We start from the raw sequence: 18,628 nt of genomic DNA on the forward strand, positions 1-18,628 counted from the left end.
TCTCCACTGACAGCACAGAGCTTGCTTGGGATTCTCAATCCTCCCTCTCTCTGCCCCTGTCCTGCTCCTGTGCTCTGTTTCTCTCTCTCTCAGGATGAATAAATAGACTTAAAAAAAAAAAAAAAACTTATTAAAAATATAGTGAAGATATTGGTCTCAATATTCTTTGGGTCTCCCATCTTTATTTCCCTTTATGTGTTAGTTCACTTCATTCTTGCATCTGCTTCTATCTTTCCCCCAAAATTACAGCCACAGAGGCTCACCTGACCTTTCTGCAGGTTTACCTCATGGACTAGTTCTTTCTGGAAACATTCTGTGCCTTGGCTTCTATAATAATGGAGAATATTAGAGTGATCCTCTTTTTCGGTTTTTTTTTTAATCTTTATTGATTAAAAAATAAATCTGATCCATGGAAATATACATATACATATATATGTATATATATTACACATATACATATATATGCATATATATGCATATATTATAGAGCAGTGGGATGCAGTAGTAAATGGGGCAGTCAAGTGAGTCATCGTTAAGAAGGTGACCTTTTTGCAAAGATTTGAAGAAGATGAGGGCTGGCCATGAGGATATGTGGGAGGAAGACTATTGGGGCAGAGGAATGGCTTCTGCAGAGCCCCGTGGAGCTGGAAGAGTGGTGGAGAGGCTGGTTTGGCTGGTGTGGAGGGAGTAGTGGGAAAATAGGAGAGGGGGGCAGCACTAGATGGGGCCAAATCATGTCTATGAACTTCTGTTTTATGCATTTTAAGGTCATTTTATTGGCTCATACTATGAATTTGAAATATGACTTATGGCGAATTGAACTTTGTCCTGATCTCATGATCCTCTGTTTTTTTAGTACTTTTTCTCTTAAAATTTATTTGGTCTGCATGGTGAAAAGGAACAATCTACAACAACGTACATGATACTCAAAAGCATCAGGTGGAGTGCCAGAAGCCAGACACAAAAGGCTGAATTGTAGCCTATAGCATTCTGGAAAAGGCAAAATTACAGGGATAGACATCTAATCAGCAGTTTCTAGGAACTGATGGGAGGGATTAACTGCAAAAGGGCACCGAGAATGGAAATGCCCTGTGTCTTGAATATGGTGGTGGTAACACGATTGTATACATTTGTTACAACTCATTAGACAGTACCCTTAAAAAGGGTGAATTTTACTCTGTGTAAGTTACACCCGATTTGTAAAAATTATTTTTAAAAATCTGTTTGGTTTGACATTAGCATAGCTGTCCCAGCTTCCTTTTTGTTTCATATTTGCTTGGCATGTATTTTTCCCTGTCCATTTATTTATTTATTTATTTGTTTTTGAGGAGGAGTAAGACCCAAGTGAGTGAGGGGGGGGTGTAGAGAGAGGGAGAAGGAGAGGGGAGAGAGAGAGAGAGAGAGGGAGGGAGGGAGAGGGAGAAGGAGAGGAAGAGGGAGAGGGAGAGAAAACAGGGCTCACCCCAAGGAGGGGGGTGGGTGGAGGGGAGTTTGGTCCCATGCGGGACTCAAACTCGAGAACTGTCAGATCATGACATCAGTGGAAAGTCAGATTCTTAACTGACTGAGCCACTCAGGGGCCCCTCCCTGCCCATTTAGTTTCAACCTTTTTGGTCCTTGTATGTTAGGTAGCGTTATTTGCGATGGCATTCAGGTGAATTTTTAAAACACCAGGATGATAGCATCTACCTTTAAAGTGTCCCAGGCCATATATCTTTCTTTGATTCGTGATGTCCTTGGAGTCGTTTTCATCATCCTCTCGCCTTTTCATTTCTGTGTGTCCTGCCTTCTTTATTTCCTATCCCTAGACTGACTTGCCACGTTAAACCTGCCTTAGGTGTGCTTTTCTTTATCTTGATGAGTGGAAGTCATCTTTGGTTTGCTCATTATTTGATAATGGAGTGTGAAAGTCTACATCCAGCAGTGTGAAGGGTGTGGAGAGACCAAGGACTTGCTCCCTCTGTGAAGATTTTGTTTGGCTTTACTTTTTAGCGTGTCTCTGTGTTGGGTCTATTGTATAGATAGATGGCCTTTGAAGGTTTAAGTTCTAATGACAAAATGACTATGGTTTTTGAATGTTTATTTATTTTTGAGAGAGAGAGACACACACAGAGAAGACGTGCGAGTGCACACATGAGTAGGGGAGCAGCAGAGAGGGAGACACAGAATCTAAAGCAGGTTCTAGGCTCTGAGCTGTCAGCACAGAGCCCGACACGGGGCTCGAAGTTAAAAACTGTGAGATTATGACCTGAGCTGAAATCAGACGTTTAACTGACCAAACCACCCAGGCACCCCTAAAATGACACAAATTAAAAAAAAAAAAAAAGAGATTAGTGAAAACATTGAGTAGGATGTAGTACAAATAATTGTTATTTTGTGAAGGAGACGGGGGAAGTAAGACCAGGTTGGTTTGTTGTTCCTTTTTTTTTTTTATTTAATTTTTTAAAATTTTACCTTTAAAAACGGTTTAAAAAAGTTTTATTTTAAATCACATCGTTCGGTTTTGCTTTACACTTAGGAAAGAATGAATTGCAGACTACTGAGGAGTTACTTCTCCATTTATTTCTTCTTGGAGGGGCAGAGGGTGCAGGGGGAGCGGTGCCAGACCCTCAGCCAAATGCCATGCTAAAGGCACGTGTGCGTCATCCCTCTGCCTGTCCCTAGCAGAGCCTAGAATAGCGCCTTGCTGCACGTAGCGGCAGCTCAATAAATATTTGTTGAATTGAAAGAGTCTTGTGTTCTTGCTCCTTATTTGCCGAAACTTCGGGGTGGGTCTTGCTCCTAGTTTACATTCCTTGGTGCCACAACTCCTGAGAAGTGATGATCTCAGGGGCCCTGGGTATAGGGGAGACTTTTTATCAGGACTGCCTTGTGCTTTCTAAGGCTGAGCCTAACCGCCAAGAGCGTGGTGGGTTGCCACTGCTCTCTCAGTCTCTCCTGTGTCCTCTGTTTTTTCTTCATGACTGATAGTTCTGTATTGAACCCTTCACATGGACTATTCTTTCCAAATCCTTGCAACTTCTGCGGTTAGCACTGGAATCAGACATAGCTTGACACATAATTATGTCTTTTTGGGGAAAAAGAATGTATAAAGTCCCTGTACCTGGATTCTAGCAGAAGAGAATGTTACTTACCCACTAAGAATAGTAACAATTCACTTATATATCGTTTGTTCAAATTTACAAGCAATTGTTGAATCTTAAGAACGTGTATCTCATAAAGGACGCTGCATCACAGAAATGCTGTTCCTAGGAGATGAGCCCTGATTGCGTAGAGCTAAGCCATACCTGCATAAGGCCTTCTGAAATCAGAGTGAAACAGGGTGGTCAGCAAGAATTTGGGCCAAGGCTATTACCTAGCCATATCTTTAAAAATTAGTATCGTCTTCTGTGGAAATTGACATTTATTTGTTTGGGAGGATGTATTGATTTTCTATTGCTGTGTAATAAATCACCACAAACTTAGGGCTTAAAACAGTAACATTTTTTAGCTCACCCTTCTGTAACAGCACAGGCTGGCTGGCTGGATTGTCTCCTCAGGGTCCCACAGGGTCAAAATCAAGGTGTTGGCCAGGCTGTGTTCTTTTTTTATTTTTTTAAACTTTTTTTTTTTTAATGTTTATTATTTATTTTTGAGATAGAGAGACAGAGCACGAGTGGGAAAGGGGCAGAGAGGGAGAAGACACAGAATCTGAAGCAGGCTCCAGCTCTGAGCTGTCAGCACAGAGCCCGATGCAGGACTCAAACCCATGGACCGCAAGATCATGACCTGACCTGAGGTTGGGCACTTAACCAACTGAGCCACCCAGGTGCCCCTGCATTCTTTTGTTTTTAAAGATTTTTTTTTTTAATGTTTATTTTTGAGAGAGAGAGAGAGAGAGAGTGAGCGAGAGTGCTGATGTGGGGCTGGAACCCACAAAACGTGAGATCGTGACCTGAGCCAAGATCAAGAGTCAGACACTCAACTTAATGAGCCACGTAGGCTCCCTCGCCTGGCTGCATTCTTATCAGGAAAGTCTAAGAAGTATTTGCTTCAAAACTCTTTCAGGTTGTCGATAGACTTCAGTTACTTGTGGGTGTAGGACTCAGGTCCTTGTTTCCTTACTGGCTATTAAACTGGGGCCTCTCTCAGGTCTGAAAGGCCACCTGCGTGTTCCCCACTCCCATGTTCACGCCAGCAAGGGTGTGTCAAATCCCCCTTGAACTTTGAATTGCTCTGATGTTCTTTTTTGCTCCCCACTTCTCACACCTGCCAGAGAAAGCATGCTGATTTTAGGAGATCAGGCTTGCTTGTGTGATCTCCCTTTATTAAGGTCAGCTGCCATATAACATTATCAAGGGTGTGAAGTTTTGTTGCATTCACTGGTTTTAGGCATTAGGGTGGGGTATCTTTTGGAGGCGGGGTCGTTTTAGAAATTCTGCCTACCACAGAAGGTATTTCTCTTAACTGTCATGTTACTCACTTGCCTAGTCTTTACCTGTTGGCGTGTGCTTCAAAATTACAGCTGGGACACATAAAAACCCACGTAGAATCTGGTTGGATTTGAAGATTGTCTCACAATTTTAGTATATGTATGTGGGCATAAAATGGGTCTGGTGAAATCATTTTTATTTTTAGACGCTGATATTAGAGAACGGTTTTACAGGATGCTTAGAGTTAGTCTTTCTGGAAGGCAGTAGCTCTGATACTTCTCAATTATCTGCTAGACTTTGGATTCCATCCCCTGGCATGGATTCCATTCTCTAAAGGGATGGCAGGAGATGAGGAGGTGATGAGTGGATTGCAAAGAACTTTGGTGGTACTAGAGATTACAGGCCCAAGAGTGCTTTTGAACTTGAATGCCTGCTTCTTTTATTCATTCAGCAAATATTTTTATGCGCCTTCTTGTAAGGCCAGGCACATGCTGGGTGCTGGTTATGCAAAGGTACACAAAAGAGACATGGTTCCTGACCTCATGGACCTTACTGGAGATAGACATTGAACAAATAAACAAACGAATATACAATTACAAATACAAGTGCCATAAAGGGAAAATTAGAATGCCTTGTGAGAGAATGCAAGAGAATTTACTCTAGCCTGGGAGATGAGGGACGTTTAGACCAAGATTTGGATCGGGCTTCTAGAGAAGAGTGTGCCAGCTGAACAGATCAGCAGAGCCTCTGAATTTTCCTCAGGAGCAATTTGGCGCATTGTGTTGAGGAATGTCCAAGGAACATACTCTTTTTGGAGCTTACCTCACTCCTGCTGGATTTCTGCCTTTGTGATATGCTGTGTCAGAACACTTAGAAATAACACCCGAGTGTGTCGTTGACCCTGGTACCTCAGGGTCCTACGTAGTCCTTTTTGGTCTGAGGCTGTAGCACAGGGGACACTCAAACGATTTCAGTAGACAGAAGGTGGAGACGCTCTTCTGGCTTACCTGCACAAGCCGGGGCTCCACATCCCTTTCAGGGTCCCCCCATGCAGATTCCAACTGCGTGTCCATGGGGACCGGCGGCCCACAGCGCTGGCTGCCTGAGCGTCCTACATCCTTGTGCCGTCTCAGGCCGTGGGACACATCAGTCACCCGCTGCAGCACCGAGCGGGGCGGAATGGGGAGTGACTACTTCCCGTGAGCTTTAGCTCCTTTCAAGTGTGGGAGGGTGTTTGAGCATTCTCTTCTAGTGTTCCCAACCTGCAATCTGGAATTCGGTGAGATGAATCAAAATGTATCCTACGTTCTCTTGCAAGATGCATCTTTTAGTCTCCTAGAGCTGCCACTGTTGGGGAGATTGCTCTGTACTCCAGGCTGGGCAGAAGTAAATCATTTGTCTTTCCGGGACGTAGAATGGACTTGGCAGCAGTTTTATTTTTACCTTTCCTGTCATTTCAGAGGCTGGCAGCCTAGAGGTAGGGTGTGGAACAGAGCCGTAAATGACCCTTGGAATGACTGGAAGGGTCCCATTTTAACTCTTAATTGCGCCTTTCCCTTTTAACCTCCCCTTCTTATCCCCTTCCCTATGGCCGCCCTCCCCCCACCCCCCCTCGAATCCACATTTGAACAGGGAGGAAGAATTGAGGAGGGGGTAGGTCGGAGCAGGTTTGCTTGTCGATGCCTCTCTCCATGGTGGAAACAGTTTCTTTTCCCATCACCAATTCCCCTGTTTTTTGTTTTTTTTTTTTTTTTTTCCTGTGCTTCTATTTTAAGAGCCTGTTTTTTTGCTGGTTGTCTTACTGGAAACTGGCCCAGCCTCACTCAGTTTTGTTTCCATGCTGCTATTAAAAGACAATGCCCAGTTAAGAGGCCTTGGAAGAGGGGCAGGACAGACACCATCTTGGGTCAGGTCATCCAGGCACATATCGATTCCTTGGATTGGAATGTGAAAAGGGTTTATTAGGTGCTTTTAATGTCTACATTGTTTTTTGATTTGTTTTTTTGATTTATTTTATTTATTTATCAAAAAAATTTTTTTAATGTTTATTTTTGAGAGAGAGAGAGAGAGAGAGAGAGAGAGAGACAGAGCACGCGTGGGGGAGGAGCAGAGAGAGAGAGGGAGACACAGAATCCAAAGCAGGCTTCAGGCTCTGAGCTGTCAGCATAGAGCCCGGCCCCGGGCTTGAACTGACAGACTGTGAGATCATGACCTGAGCTGAAGTTAGATGCTTAACTGACAGCCACCCAGGCGCCCATTGATTTGTCTTTTTAAGTGGAGGTTAGCTCACTATTAGTTGTTATACCTTGAAACTTCTCTTGTGTGGAGCTCAAATACTGATGGGCCTGAATCGGAGGTCAAAGAACCCGTTTTGTGTCTTGGCATCTTTTACCAAGATAGAAAATTATGCTCAGTGCTTGGTATCCAGTCAGCCGGGACTTCTTGACATTTGGGAGAGATGTGTCCCTATGCTTTGAAGAATTTTCACATTTACTAATACAGAGTGTTTGGAGAGTCCTGAATGTCGCCTGACGTACATTCTTATCAAGATTCTTGCTTTCTGTATTTTTTTGAGCATATCCTCACACTATAGTTACCTGTCTTTTAAAACTTTTGCTCACTTTTATTTTTTCTCATGTGATGAACTGTTTTTATTTACATTGGCTGAAATATACAGATTGAGTTTTTAAAAAAATTATTAAGTTAGGTTTACTGAGATATAATTTATACACAGTAAAATTCATCCTTTGCAGTATGCAGTTCTGTGGGTTTTGACAAAAGCATATAATCTGGTAACCAGTACCATACTCAAGACGTACACAGTTTTATCTCCCTGAAAAGTTCCTTCGTGCCTCTTTGTCGTCAGCCTCTCCTACTACCTCCAGCCCTGCCAAACACCAAATCTGTTTTCTTTGCCTATAGTTTGCCTTGCTTCTTCCCAAATGTTATAAAAATGGAATGACAAACTGTAGCCTTTAAAGTCCTCCTTCTTCCGCTTAGTGTAGTGCATTTGAGATAAATCCATGTTGTTTCGTGTATTAGTAGTTCGTTTGCTTTTATTTGCTAAGTAGTATTCCCTTGTATGGATGTACCACAGTCTGTCGATTTCACCAGTTGAAGGACTTTGGGTTGTTTACAAGTTTGGAAATAAGGAAGAAAGTCACTGTAAACATTTGCCTAGAGGTTTTGGGGAAGCCTGTATTTTCCTTTCTTTTGGGTAAATATGTAGGAGTAGGATTGTGGTTTGTATGCTAAATGCATTATTTAACTTCATGAGAAACTGCCAAACCGTTTTCTAAAGTGGCTATACCATGTTGCATTCCCTCCAGCAGTGTTTGAGAGGTTCAGTTTGCTTGCATCCATCCTCCTCAGCACTTTTTACTGGCAGTTTTTTGTCTGTTTAGTGTCCGTTCCGACACGCATGTGATGGTGGCTCGTTCTGATTTTAATTCGTATTTCCCTAATGACTAATGATGTTGAACATCTTTCATGTGCTTGTTTGCCATTTGTAGATCATCTCTGGTGAAACGTTTGTTAAAATCTTTTGATTATTTGTTATATTGGTTTGTTGTTACTGAGTTTTGAGAGTTCTTTATATATTGTGGATCTAAGTCCTTTATCAGATATGTATTTTGCACATATTTTTCCCCAGTCTCTGGATTGTCTTTTTGTTTTCTGGCTAATGTTTTTAGAAGGGTAGGCATGTTGAATTTTGATGAAGTCACTAACTGTTTTTAAAAATCCATTTCCATGTGAAGGATATGATAGACTTAATAATCTCAAATTGTGAGCCACTACCAAATTTGAATTCCACTTTTAACTTGGCAAAAAATTTTGTGTTCTGGCTTGTAAGGCATCACTTTTTTGGACTCTTCATTTCGTTTTCACTCATGGTACCAATGCTAGGGCTGCCCTCCTTATTTTTTAACCAAGGAAACAAAGTTTTATGTAAGTACTCCACATCAACTATTGCCATGTGATGATGGTCAACAAAGCTGCACTGGAAGGACAGTGCCAGGTTGTCAGCCAGGCTCACTCACTGGCCAAGTGGCTCTCACATGTCAGCATTGTAGGGTGTGATGCAAGTTTGTGTCTGAGCAAAATTACAAATCGCCCCATTTCCACTAAGATGTAAGCTCCTTGAGATCAGGGACTCTTTCCGGTTTTGTTTCTTAGTGCTCACCGGTTTACTGAAGAGTACGATACAGGATATGAATCAACAGCCAGATGGAAGAGATGCATAGGGTGGGGTGTGGGGGAAGGTGCCGAGCTTCCGTGCGCTTTCCAGGCACGCCGCTCTTCCCACATCTCCACATGTTCACTGATCCGGAAGCTCCAGGCACCCTTTCTGTTTTGTTGCTAGTCCTAGAATAGGGCTTATTGCTCAGAAAACAATAGATGAAGGGTACCTGGGTGGCTCAGTAGGTTGAGCGTCCTACTCTTGGTTTCACCTCAGGTCATGATCTTGCTGTTTGTGGGATCAAACCCTGCGTCTGGCTCCATGCTGATGGTGCGGAGCCTGCTTGGGGTTCTCTCTCTCCCTCTCTCTCTGCCCCTCCCCTGCTTGAGTGTATGCCTGTGTGTGCTCTCTCTCTCCAAATAAATCAATAAAACTTAAAAGGAAAATAATAATTGATTGCTTTTCAGTGGACTTCATGAAAAGCGATACAAGAGGTCCCAAAGCAACCAAGGCTGTGACTCTCAGGGTGCAGCTGAGGACCGAGGCCAACTCTGTGAATGGCAAAGCCTGAGTGCCAGGGGACAGCCCAGAGCCCTGTCTGGGGGACCTCATGTGCCACAAATCTGTTTCTAGGAGTGTGGAGACAGATTTCCAGGGCCCTGGCCCTGACTGGACTTCTTAGGGAGGCTTCAGTTTCTGAGAGAGGAACTTAGGTGAGGACATGCCAGCATTCTGAGAAGGGCATGCTGTGAAGAAAACTCAGTCTCTGTAACTAGGTGACTTGAAACTGCTTGTGGAGTTTTGCTGTTCCATCTTCGTCTGACTACCACAGGAGCTGCATAACCCCCCACCCGACCGACCCCTGCTGCCCACCCGCCCTCAAAATGGTGTCAGGATCGGGCCAGAGTTGAAGTCACTGGCAGAGCTGAAGCCAGGCTGCCTGTGGTGGAGCCCAGCTCATCTCCACCCCATCGTCCCGCGTTTGTCCTGATACTATTTTGGCTTATGGTGTGTGGTTTCAACATTTGGGCCAGCTTTTAATCACGACACAGTCCCATCTTGTAAGGGCTGAGTGAATCCTCCAAGAGAGGAAACTGCTGAAGGGAAGATTTTCCTTAAATGTTGAGACCTTCTCTTCTTTGAGACTCTTCTATTAAAGGTAATTCAAGGTGAAAAAGGTAGTAACTCCCGATTTGGGGCAAGAGAAGAATCTGGGCAATGGGTGTGTGTGTGTGTGTGTGTGTGTGTGTGTTGAGGGTGTGTGTGTGTGTGTTGAGGGTGTGTGTGTGTGTGTTGAGGGGAGGGGGAAGGGTGTGTGTACATGTGTGTGGAAGGGAGAGGGGAGGGTGTGTATGTGTGTGTTGAGGGTGGGGGGGTTTGTGTGTGTGTGTGTTGAGGGGAGGGGAGAAGGGTGTGTGTGTGTGTGTGTGTGTGTGTGTGTGTGTGTGTGTGTGTGTGTGTGTGTGTGTTGGCGGGGGAGGGGGGGGGGTGGCAGTGAGCTGCGGCCAGGGAGGCAGCACTTCACGCCAAGTGGTCCCAGCTGCCCCTGGTTTCCAGGCTAATCCCAGCCCTGCTGCAGCCCATCATTCAGGGCAAGCTGCTATCATTAGTGGTTAAACATTTCTGAAACTATTCTCTCTCAACTCTGACCGCATGCCCTTTCGGGGAAGGGAGGGAGGAGTCAGGGGGAGTTAGTGGGGCCCACCCTGCTGTCATGCCCAGCTGCTCTGCAGAGGGACAAGGAGCCCTCGACTGGACGTGCTCATGGGCTTTTTGGAGCCTGTGTGTGTGACAGGACTGAGGTCGCATTTTCTATGCTGCCCACACAGCCTGCTGCCTCTTGAGTGATACAGCCCTCTGCTGTGGGCTGTGAGTACCAAATCAGAGAGGATTTTTTGTCCTTTTAAGGGGATTCTTGGCTGAAATAAACTTTCTATTAACCAGTTTTATCTCTCTTGAGCTCTCTGTCTTAAACACATATACACACATTTGCCAGTGGCTGAAGACCCGTCTTTCCCTTTGGAACTAATCTGTACTCCTCCTGCTTTCGATGAGGGCTTGTGGTAAAATGTTCAGTACTAGCATTTCTTCCCGTGATGTGGGAGTTTGAAATATTTTTCTTGACTGAGGTGTGGTTGACAGCTTTTGATTTATGAAATTAGCTCAGGGAAAAATAAGATGGAAAAAGAGAGTCCAAATTAAATCCTTATTTCCATAGCTCATTTGTGCCCTCTCTATCCATTTTTAACTGTCGTGCAGTCTTTAGGTATGAACTCCAAGGTTTGCTAGCTTTCTTCTTTCCTTCCTTCCTCCCTTCTATCCTTCCTTCCTTCCTTCCTTCCTTCCTTCCTTGCTTCTAGTTTTGGTCCAAGAAAAGACTTTTTTCCTTACTCAAAGGTGTACAAACTCAATGAAGAAAACTAGAAAAGCATAAAAGGAAAAGCTAAGGGAATTCGTGTTCACAACAAAGATAATCACTATTAAAACATATTTTTTAATCACTATTGATATTTTGGCTTATTGGAAAAAGTCTGTTTCTTGTGCTAGAGTAGGTGGTTGGTGGGGGCACCTGTTCCCCCCACCCCCCCTCCCTGAGAACCTACAGGTTTGTTGTGCTGCAGGCTTGTTCCAACACGCTGATTGAGGGGGTCTCACCAGCAGAGGTGTTGTGGTAGGTATGGAGCCTTCCAGCCCAGCAGGGGACCTTTCCGTTAGAGCTCTTTAGCTTTCTATTGGCCCAGTGACCCGTGAAAGAATAGCCTGGGAGGGATTCAGTTCAAGTCCAGGCTTCCCACCCCCAGCCTCCAACCAAAGAGCATGGGCTCTTGACCTTAGACTGCTTGGATTTGAGTCTTGCTCCATTGCTTACTTTCTCTGTCTTTTTTCTTATCTGTAAAATAGGCATAATAATAGTAAGCTCCTTCCAGGGTTGTCCTGTTAAATGAGATAAAATACGTGAAGTGCACAGTGCATCATGGATATCTGTTACATGATGTTCAGGCTCAGCACGTATTATATACTTGTAGAGTAATTATTCCTTTCATTGTTGATAGTAACCTCACTGCCCCATGTCACATGGGGTAGATTGGTCTTTCTTCAATGGATAATATTTAAATGCTCTCACTGCTGAAAACTAGTAGATAATGACTAAGTAGTAGAATAGTCTCCTTTGACAAAACAGCTGGACTGAAGGGCAGGGAGGCTTAGATATTTTCACTAGTGAACAAAGTCAGGCTACAGCAGGATCGTGAGAATACATACTGCCTACTATCTGTTGTTCTGAAGTTGTCAGATAGATTCTCTGCTCCTGGATCCCACCGTTTTCCTTGTGATACAGATCCCTTTATGCATTGTTCCTCATTTGTTGGGATGGACCACGGAGTCATCTTTTCTACATAAAACATGTCAACCTGTGCATTGGCTGAGGCTGTCTGGTGCCTCTTGACTTCCTTTCCCAAGGGCAGGATGTTTCTAGCTATAGAGAAAATGGATTTGGATAAGTTTTGGGCTCTTTTTGCCTAATGGGAGAAATATGTCATCTGTAGCCTGTCCAGTGATTCTTGTTTATTTCTTACATTTGAGCCCAATAAAAATAATGTGATGGTCACAGGATATTTTGCCAGTTATTTCAGATGTGGGGGCAATTCACTCTGGATTTGTTTACTTCAAGTGGAAAAGTTTACCCAAAGTTGCCTTCTGGGTTATTACCAAGAAGGAACCTTACCTGGGTCTCTCTGTTTGGAGCCAGCTTCTGTTGAGTCAAAGACCAGAGGGGCTATTAAAGGTCTTATTTCCAATAAATAGTGAGAGAGGGAATGCGGTGACTTAGATGGGACATACTGCTGTCTTTTTCACAGTGACTTATGTCTGTCTGCTTTATACTTTGAATTTCCAGGACGCACAGACATTCAGGTGGTTCAGCCAGAACAACCACAGCAACCGGCGAGCAAAGCCCCGGTACTAGCAACCGGCACCGCCAGCCCGTCAAGAACCCAACCCACAATGGCTTGGCCAATGGCACAGGTGAGTGACAACACAAAATACCAGCCTGAATGAAAGCAGCGGCTTCTAACTTGTGCTCACATGGAGCCAGGACTCTGCTGTGTCAGGATGTAGGGTGGGCGAGAGAAGACTCCAATACTGAAATGAACTTGAACCCATCACCTTTTCCATTGGCCCATCTTCTTTTGTCTCTGGCCAAGGTTATTCTCCATATGACTCCATACACTCTTCTAAAATATTACTTTGCACAAAAATAAAGAGTACTGATTTTTAAAATTCATTTCTTATCAGTATTGGGGGCAAGGGGTATCTTATTTCTAGATGATACATTTTTTATTTCCTTAATTTAAGGAAATGCTCAGACTAGGGAGAAAGAAGACTAAGTATTGTTGCTCCGAGCTGGGTTTGAGAAGATGGCGGCACCGTTGGATCGGTTGGGATGCTGACTAGGGGCAGAGCCAGGTGCCATGGGATTGGGGTGGGGAGGGCACGTTCTGTGGCTGTGAGAGTATTTGTCCCATTTGAGAATAGGTGCCCCTTCTGTGTCCACAGAAAACTTTCCTGCCCTTGATTCTGCTTCTCTGTAAGTGGGAAGGGAAGGACCTATTTCAAAACAAATCATTTTTTGTCATGCTTTCCTTCTGTCTCATCAGGACGGTGTCGAATTAGAAAGGAAAAAGAAGTCCATTTTTCTAAATGTCTTGAAAATCGTCAAAGCTTTAGTATGGCCGATCGTTTGCTCATTTGTTTTAATTTGAAGCAGTTGGGAATGGACTTGGGTGTTTGCTTCAATAAACTGTAGAAATGTCGGTGTTTAAATCAGCATGTGACATCGAATTTTGTAGATGCTTGTGATAGCAGAGGTGTGGCCCAGAGAGCAGAGATCTGGAGCAGCAAGCCTGTTCACGTAGCATTCCCGTGGTATTGTTACTCCTCTTTGCGAGACCAGCATACTGAGTAGCACAAATCGGTTAGCGTTACTTTCTAGTGACTTTCCTATAGATGCGAGCTGCAGAGCCCGTCTGATAGTTTATGGTGTTTAGTTATACCATTATGTGCACCAGGCTGCAGGATGCAGTGGCCTGTGCTTGTTTCAGTGTATCTGTGGTGGCCTGGCTTACTCCTTGGAGTTTGGGACCTGCTTGAAGAAATCGAGTTAGCTGGCTCACCCTGAGCCTTAAGGATAAGGATGAGCTGGAGGTGGGGAGTACAGGCGACGACCATCTCATCCTCCCGGTGTCCCTGTGCCAGCCACCATATCCAAGCGCTGGAACATCCAGTCATCGCAGCCACGGCGGGCGGTGGGGCGGGGGCCTGGCCTCCAGTCTGTGTGAAGAGGGTGGCCAGGTGGTGGCTCTGGACTGTGTTAGAGAACACCTGATGCGGCTCCGTGAACACCAGTAAACATGCTTCCCTTAGAGAAAGAAGTCGCTTGTGGAGGAGGGCCAGCCCTTACAAATGGGGAAGGGGAACTGGTTTCTTCAGAACCACTTGTTTCCTGGAGGCTGTGGCCAGGCTACCAACCCCTTCGTTTCTCAGGGGTCTATATTCCTTGACACTGGTTTCCTTCAGTCATCTCTGCTTTTCTTACAAAAAACTATTGGTAAATTGACTTTATATGGTGATGGTCTTTGAGTCACTTTCCTTGGATACCAGAAGAGATCTGTGTTTCCCCTATGTTTATTTTTAGGTACCTTTGTGTGTTATCCTTATCTCCAGGAACATTATGTTTCAGCAGACGAGGCAGGTGCCAGCCGTGTCCTCAGAAAGCCAAAGCTGCCTTGGGCATGTTTTATGGTGGTGTATCTGAATGCCTAGACTGTTCCCAGAACCCGTCTGTGAGGGACGGTTGTTGCGTTTTGGGGATTTCTGCCTGTTAAAATACTAAGGCCTTGGCCTCCGTCTCGTCTCTCTCCTTTCTGCTGTGATGACGCTTCACCTTTGCCTCACAGCCAGTCTGGACTTTGTAGGCTCTTTCACGTCTACCCAAGGGGTGCAGAAAGATCTTACCTTCCCTTCGGGGAGCAGACGGAAGCCCACTCTTTGGCAGCACAAGACAAGAAGGGAGTTTGCGGCCGTGAATGAGGACATCTTCATCCTTCAATACTCTGCTCTTAGAGCTGTGAGGACCAGTTCCAAAATGGTGGTGGCAGCGAGCTGTGCCTCCAGGAAATATTTCCACAGACACACAAGATTGATTTAGCAAGCCTTTCTGGCTGTGCTCTGCAGTTATGCATGAAAAAGACATTTGGGGCAAAAACAGAACCGAGTTCCAGGTGTTTTTTTTCATGTTGTCACAACTGTAAAGTATCCATTTTTATAAAATGAAAGTGAATGGCAGCCCGTCTGTATAAACCTAATATTACCAAGGTTTGGAAGTGGTGCATTTGAGAAGTAGACGAGTGGTATATAGCACTTCATTGAGGCTTGTGTGCCATGAGTGACTTTGTGACTTTTATTGAAAACTTTACCAAGAAAATTACATCTCTTACTCGTCTCTTAAATGTGATTTCCATGCACATGAAGTCTGGAGTCACGCTGGCCGCGCTCAGTGGTGGGCCTTAGTTTTCTCATCAATAAAATTAGGACAAGAGTCTATATCTCAGAAAGTTGTTATAAGGAATAAATTATATAAAGCATATAGAGTGCCTAAGACCTCAAAGTTAGCTTTTGTCTTGATGAATAATTTCATACAATTGTAGTTATGTAGCATGGGTATGTGGGATTTTTTTAGTCTCTTATTTTTTATACACGCTTCTATGTATCTGTTGTCTTGTTTATTTTTTTTTTTAATGGCCTCATACTACTTCATAGTTAATATTCATTTACCCATTCTTCAATTCTTATGTATTTCTCTGTTGTAAAACAAAATCCTAATGCAAATGTCTTTGCACACAGCTTTGTTTCTTCCTGAATAAAGTTCTTGAGTCAGAGGATACCAATGTTTAGAAATGAGATCAGATGTATGTTACCAGATTGCCTTCCAAAGGGATTGAAGCAATCATATATTCCAAAGCAGTATGAATTTTCCATTAGATGGTATATGAGGTTTATTTTTTTCCTGAAACCTTATAAATACTGGTTTATCATTTTGCCAGTAGCTCTTAAGTGTCGCTTCATTGTGGAACCTAATTGCATGTTTTCAGTTCTTCGTTGCTCCACCGTTTCTTTCCTCTTGTGTGATTTTTTTCATAGAATTTGATTTTTTTTCTTGATATTTGGAAGTTTATTTTAGAGATTTATATGTTAGAGATTGCTTTTTTTTTTTAAATTGTGGCAGAATATACATAGGCATTAAACATTTGAAGTATGTAATTTAGTGGCATTAATTACATTCTCACTGTTGTGCAACTGTCACCACCTCTCTGCACTTCTAGAACTTTTTCATCTTCCCAAACTGAAACTCTGTACCATCTATCTATCTATCCATCCATCCATCCATCCATCCATCCATCTGTAGCTTATTTATTTATTTATTTTGAGAGAGAGAGAGAGAGAGAACACGAGAGTGTGGGGGAGGGGCAGAGAGAAAAGGAGAGAGAGAATCCCAAGCTGTGTGGGCTTGATCCTCATGAACCATGTGATCATGACCTGAGACGAAATCAAGGATTGGCTCCTTACTAGGCCAAACCACCCAAGAGCCCCTGAAACTTTGTACCCTTTAAACAGTATTTTTTTCCTTTCCATCTGCCCTCCAACACCAGTCCTTGGTAACCTCTCTTCTACTCTCTTTAACAGTTTATTTGTTCTAGGTACCTCATAGAAGTGGAACAATTTTTCCTTTTGTCTCTGGCTTATTTCACTTGTCATGTTTTCCAGATTCATCCATGTTGTAGCCATATATCAGAATCTCATTCCTTTTTAAGGCTGAATAACATTCCACTGTATGTGAATGTTACATTTTATGTATCCATTCAGCTGTTGATGGACATACAATTGTGCCTACCCTTTGGCTAGTTTGAATAATATTGAATAATGCTGTTGTGAATAGGGGTGTACATGTATCTGTTTGAATCCCGGCTTTCAATTCTTTTGGCCATAAACCTAGGAGTAGAGTTGATGGGTTTTATGTATGATAATTCTGTGTATCTTTTTGAGCATTCCTCAAACTATTTTCATGGCAGATGCACCATTTTACATTTCCTCTAGCAATGAATGAGTGTTCCAGTTTTTCCATATCCTTGCCAACACTTGTTTCCTGATTTTTTTTTTAATAGCCATCTCAATATATATGAAGTACTTAGGTATACGTTTTATCTGTTACATTTATGATTGTACGTTTACCCCCATGTGTGGTTTTACATTTTTCTCTCATTTTCTGTGGCTTTTATAGAAAAGGAGATAGAAAATTTAAAAATAATTATGCCTGAACATTTTTTTTTTTTGAGAGAGAGAGAGAGCACGAGCGTGCGCGCGAGCACACAAGTGAACAAGGGGCAGAGAAAGAGAGAACGCACAGCGGGGCTCACCCAAAGTGGGGCTCGTGTTCTACCTGAAGCAGGGCTTATGTTCACCTGAAGTGGGACTCCAGCTCATGAACCGTGAGATCACGGTGAGATCATGACCTGAGCCGAAGTCAGAGCTTAACCGACCGAGCCACCCAGGTGCGCCATGTTTTTCTAATGTCTCAAAGGGCTAGTCCTGCCTTATAACTGTTTCTCCATGATATTCTTTGGTAGTTTATACATTTTCAAAACAAATTTCAGACTTTGAGTCTTTAGAAGCGTGGTGGGATGTAAATGGAAATTGGGTGAATTAGCCAGGAAAGGACTAAATTTTCCCATCAGGTAACATGGTATGGCTTTGTCCATTTACAAGTTTCTCTTCTTGTTTTTCACCTAATTTTTCTTCTTTTTTTCTATCTAATTTAGTTTTTCTTTCTATAAGCCTCACCCACCCTGTGTCATGCTAATTATGAAAGGTTTTTCTAGTTTGGGTGCTCTTTTTTTATTTTATTTTTTTAATGTTTATTTAATGTTTGAGAGAAAGACACAGAGTGCAAGTAGGGGAGAGGCAAAGAGAGAAGGAGACACAGAGTCTGAAGCAGGCTCCAGGCTCTGAGCTGTCAGCACAGAGCCCAATGCGAGGCTTGAACTCACTAACCATGAGATCATGACTTGAACCAAAGTCAGACACTCAACTGACTGCACCACCCAGGCGCCCCTTGGTTGCTCTTAGGAAGAACTGAGTAGTCCATTGCCTTGGAAATACATTGCTTGTGTTTCATGGACAAGAGATAGTGACTGCTTTACTGTGCATTGTATATTACGAGCTGATCTTCAGTTTAAAAAGTTTCCATTGTTGGCAGTTGCCTTCGCCATGCCCGGATGTGGGGGCTTTGTATACCAAGAACCCCACACTACTCTGCACACACCTGAAGATCTTGGAACACACAGTGAGCTGGCAGCATGTCCGGGATTAAGAACAAGAATTTACAAATCCTGATCTTTTTTTGGCTAACTGTGACAAGTATGTCTCAGCCCTGAATGAATATCTGATTCATAAAGTTAGAGTGTTTAACCAACATCACAGAGGGAACCTTGTGAAATACTCCTTGTTGTGGAAACCAGAGGCCATTCAACTGCCATTTTACCTACTTGCCCCATTTACCCTGTCGTCTTGGTACAGGAAAGCCGTCAAAGCAATCTTCACTTCTCCTCCTGTCCCTCCGTTGTTTTTACTTAATGGTATTCTGGATTTGAATACTGGTTTTGCTGTTTGCTACCTGCGTGGCGCTGTCTGGGTGGAACCTCTGTGAGCTTCGGTTTTGTCTTAAATACGATGGGAATAGCATCTTCCTCACAGAGCTATTGGGCAGATAAATGGGCTAATGAAAAAAAATTTGCTAAAGACACTGCAGGATCCTGGATTGGTTCTTGTAACATAAAAAGGACCTTAGTGGAGAAGCTGGCGAATCCAAATAAAGTCTTAAGTTTAATAGTAATACATTAGTGTTCATTTTTTAGCTTTCACAAATGTGCTATGCTTATATAATATGCCCTTGACTCAGTTTCCCCTAATATTGCTATCTTTG

The 18,628-nt window shown here is 43.3% G+C and overlaps 1 protein-coding gene across 2 annotated transcripts in view; it reads left to right on the top strand.

Moving 5' to 3' along the window:
* Nucleotides 1–18,628, top strand: part of WWP2 (WW domain containing E3 ubiquitin protein ligase 2) — a 149,854-nt gene that overhangs the window by 78,014 nt on the left and 53,212 nt on the right. For both annotated transcript variants that reach the window (XM_042919825.1, XM_042919826.1), the window contains exon 7: nucleotides 12,488–12,615. In XM_042919825.1, coding sequence (XP_042775759.1) covers nucleotides 12,488–12,615 — 128 coding nt within the window. The remainder of the gene's footprint in view (nucleotides 1–12,487; nucleotides 12,616–18,628) is intronic.

This window comes from Panthera leo, chromosome E2, assembly GCF_018350215.1.
Source record: "Panthera leo isolate Ple1 chromosome E2, P.leo_Ple1_pat1.1, whole genome shotgun sequence".
In the NCBI taxonomy this organism is placed as follows: Eukaryota; Metazoa; Chordata; class Mammalia; order Carnivora; family Felidae; genus Panthera; species Panthera leo.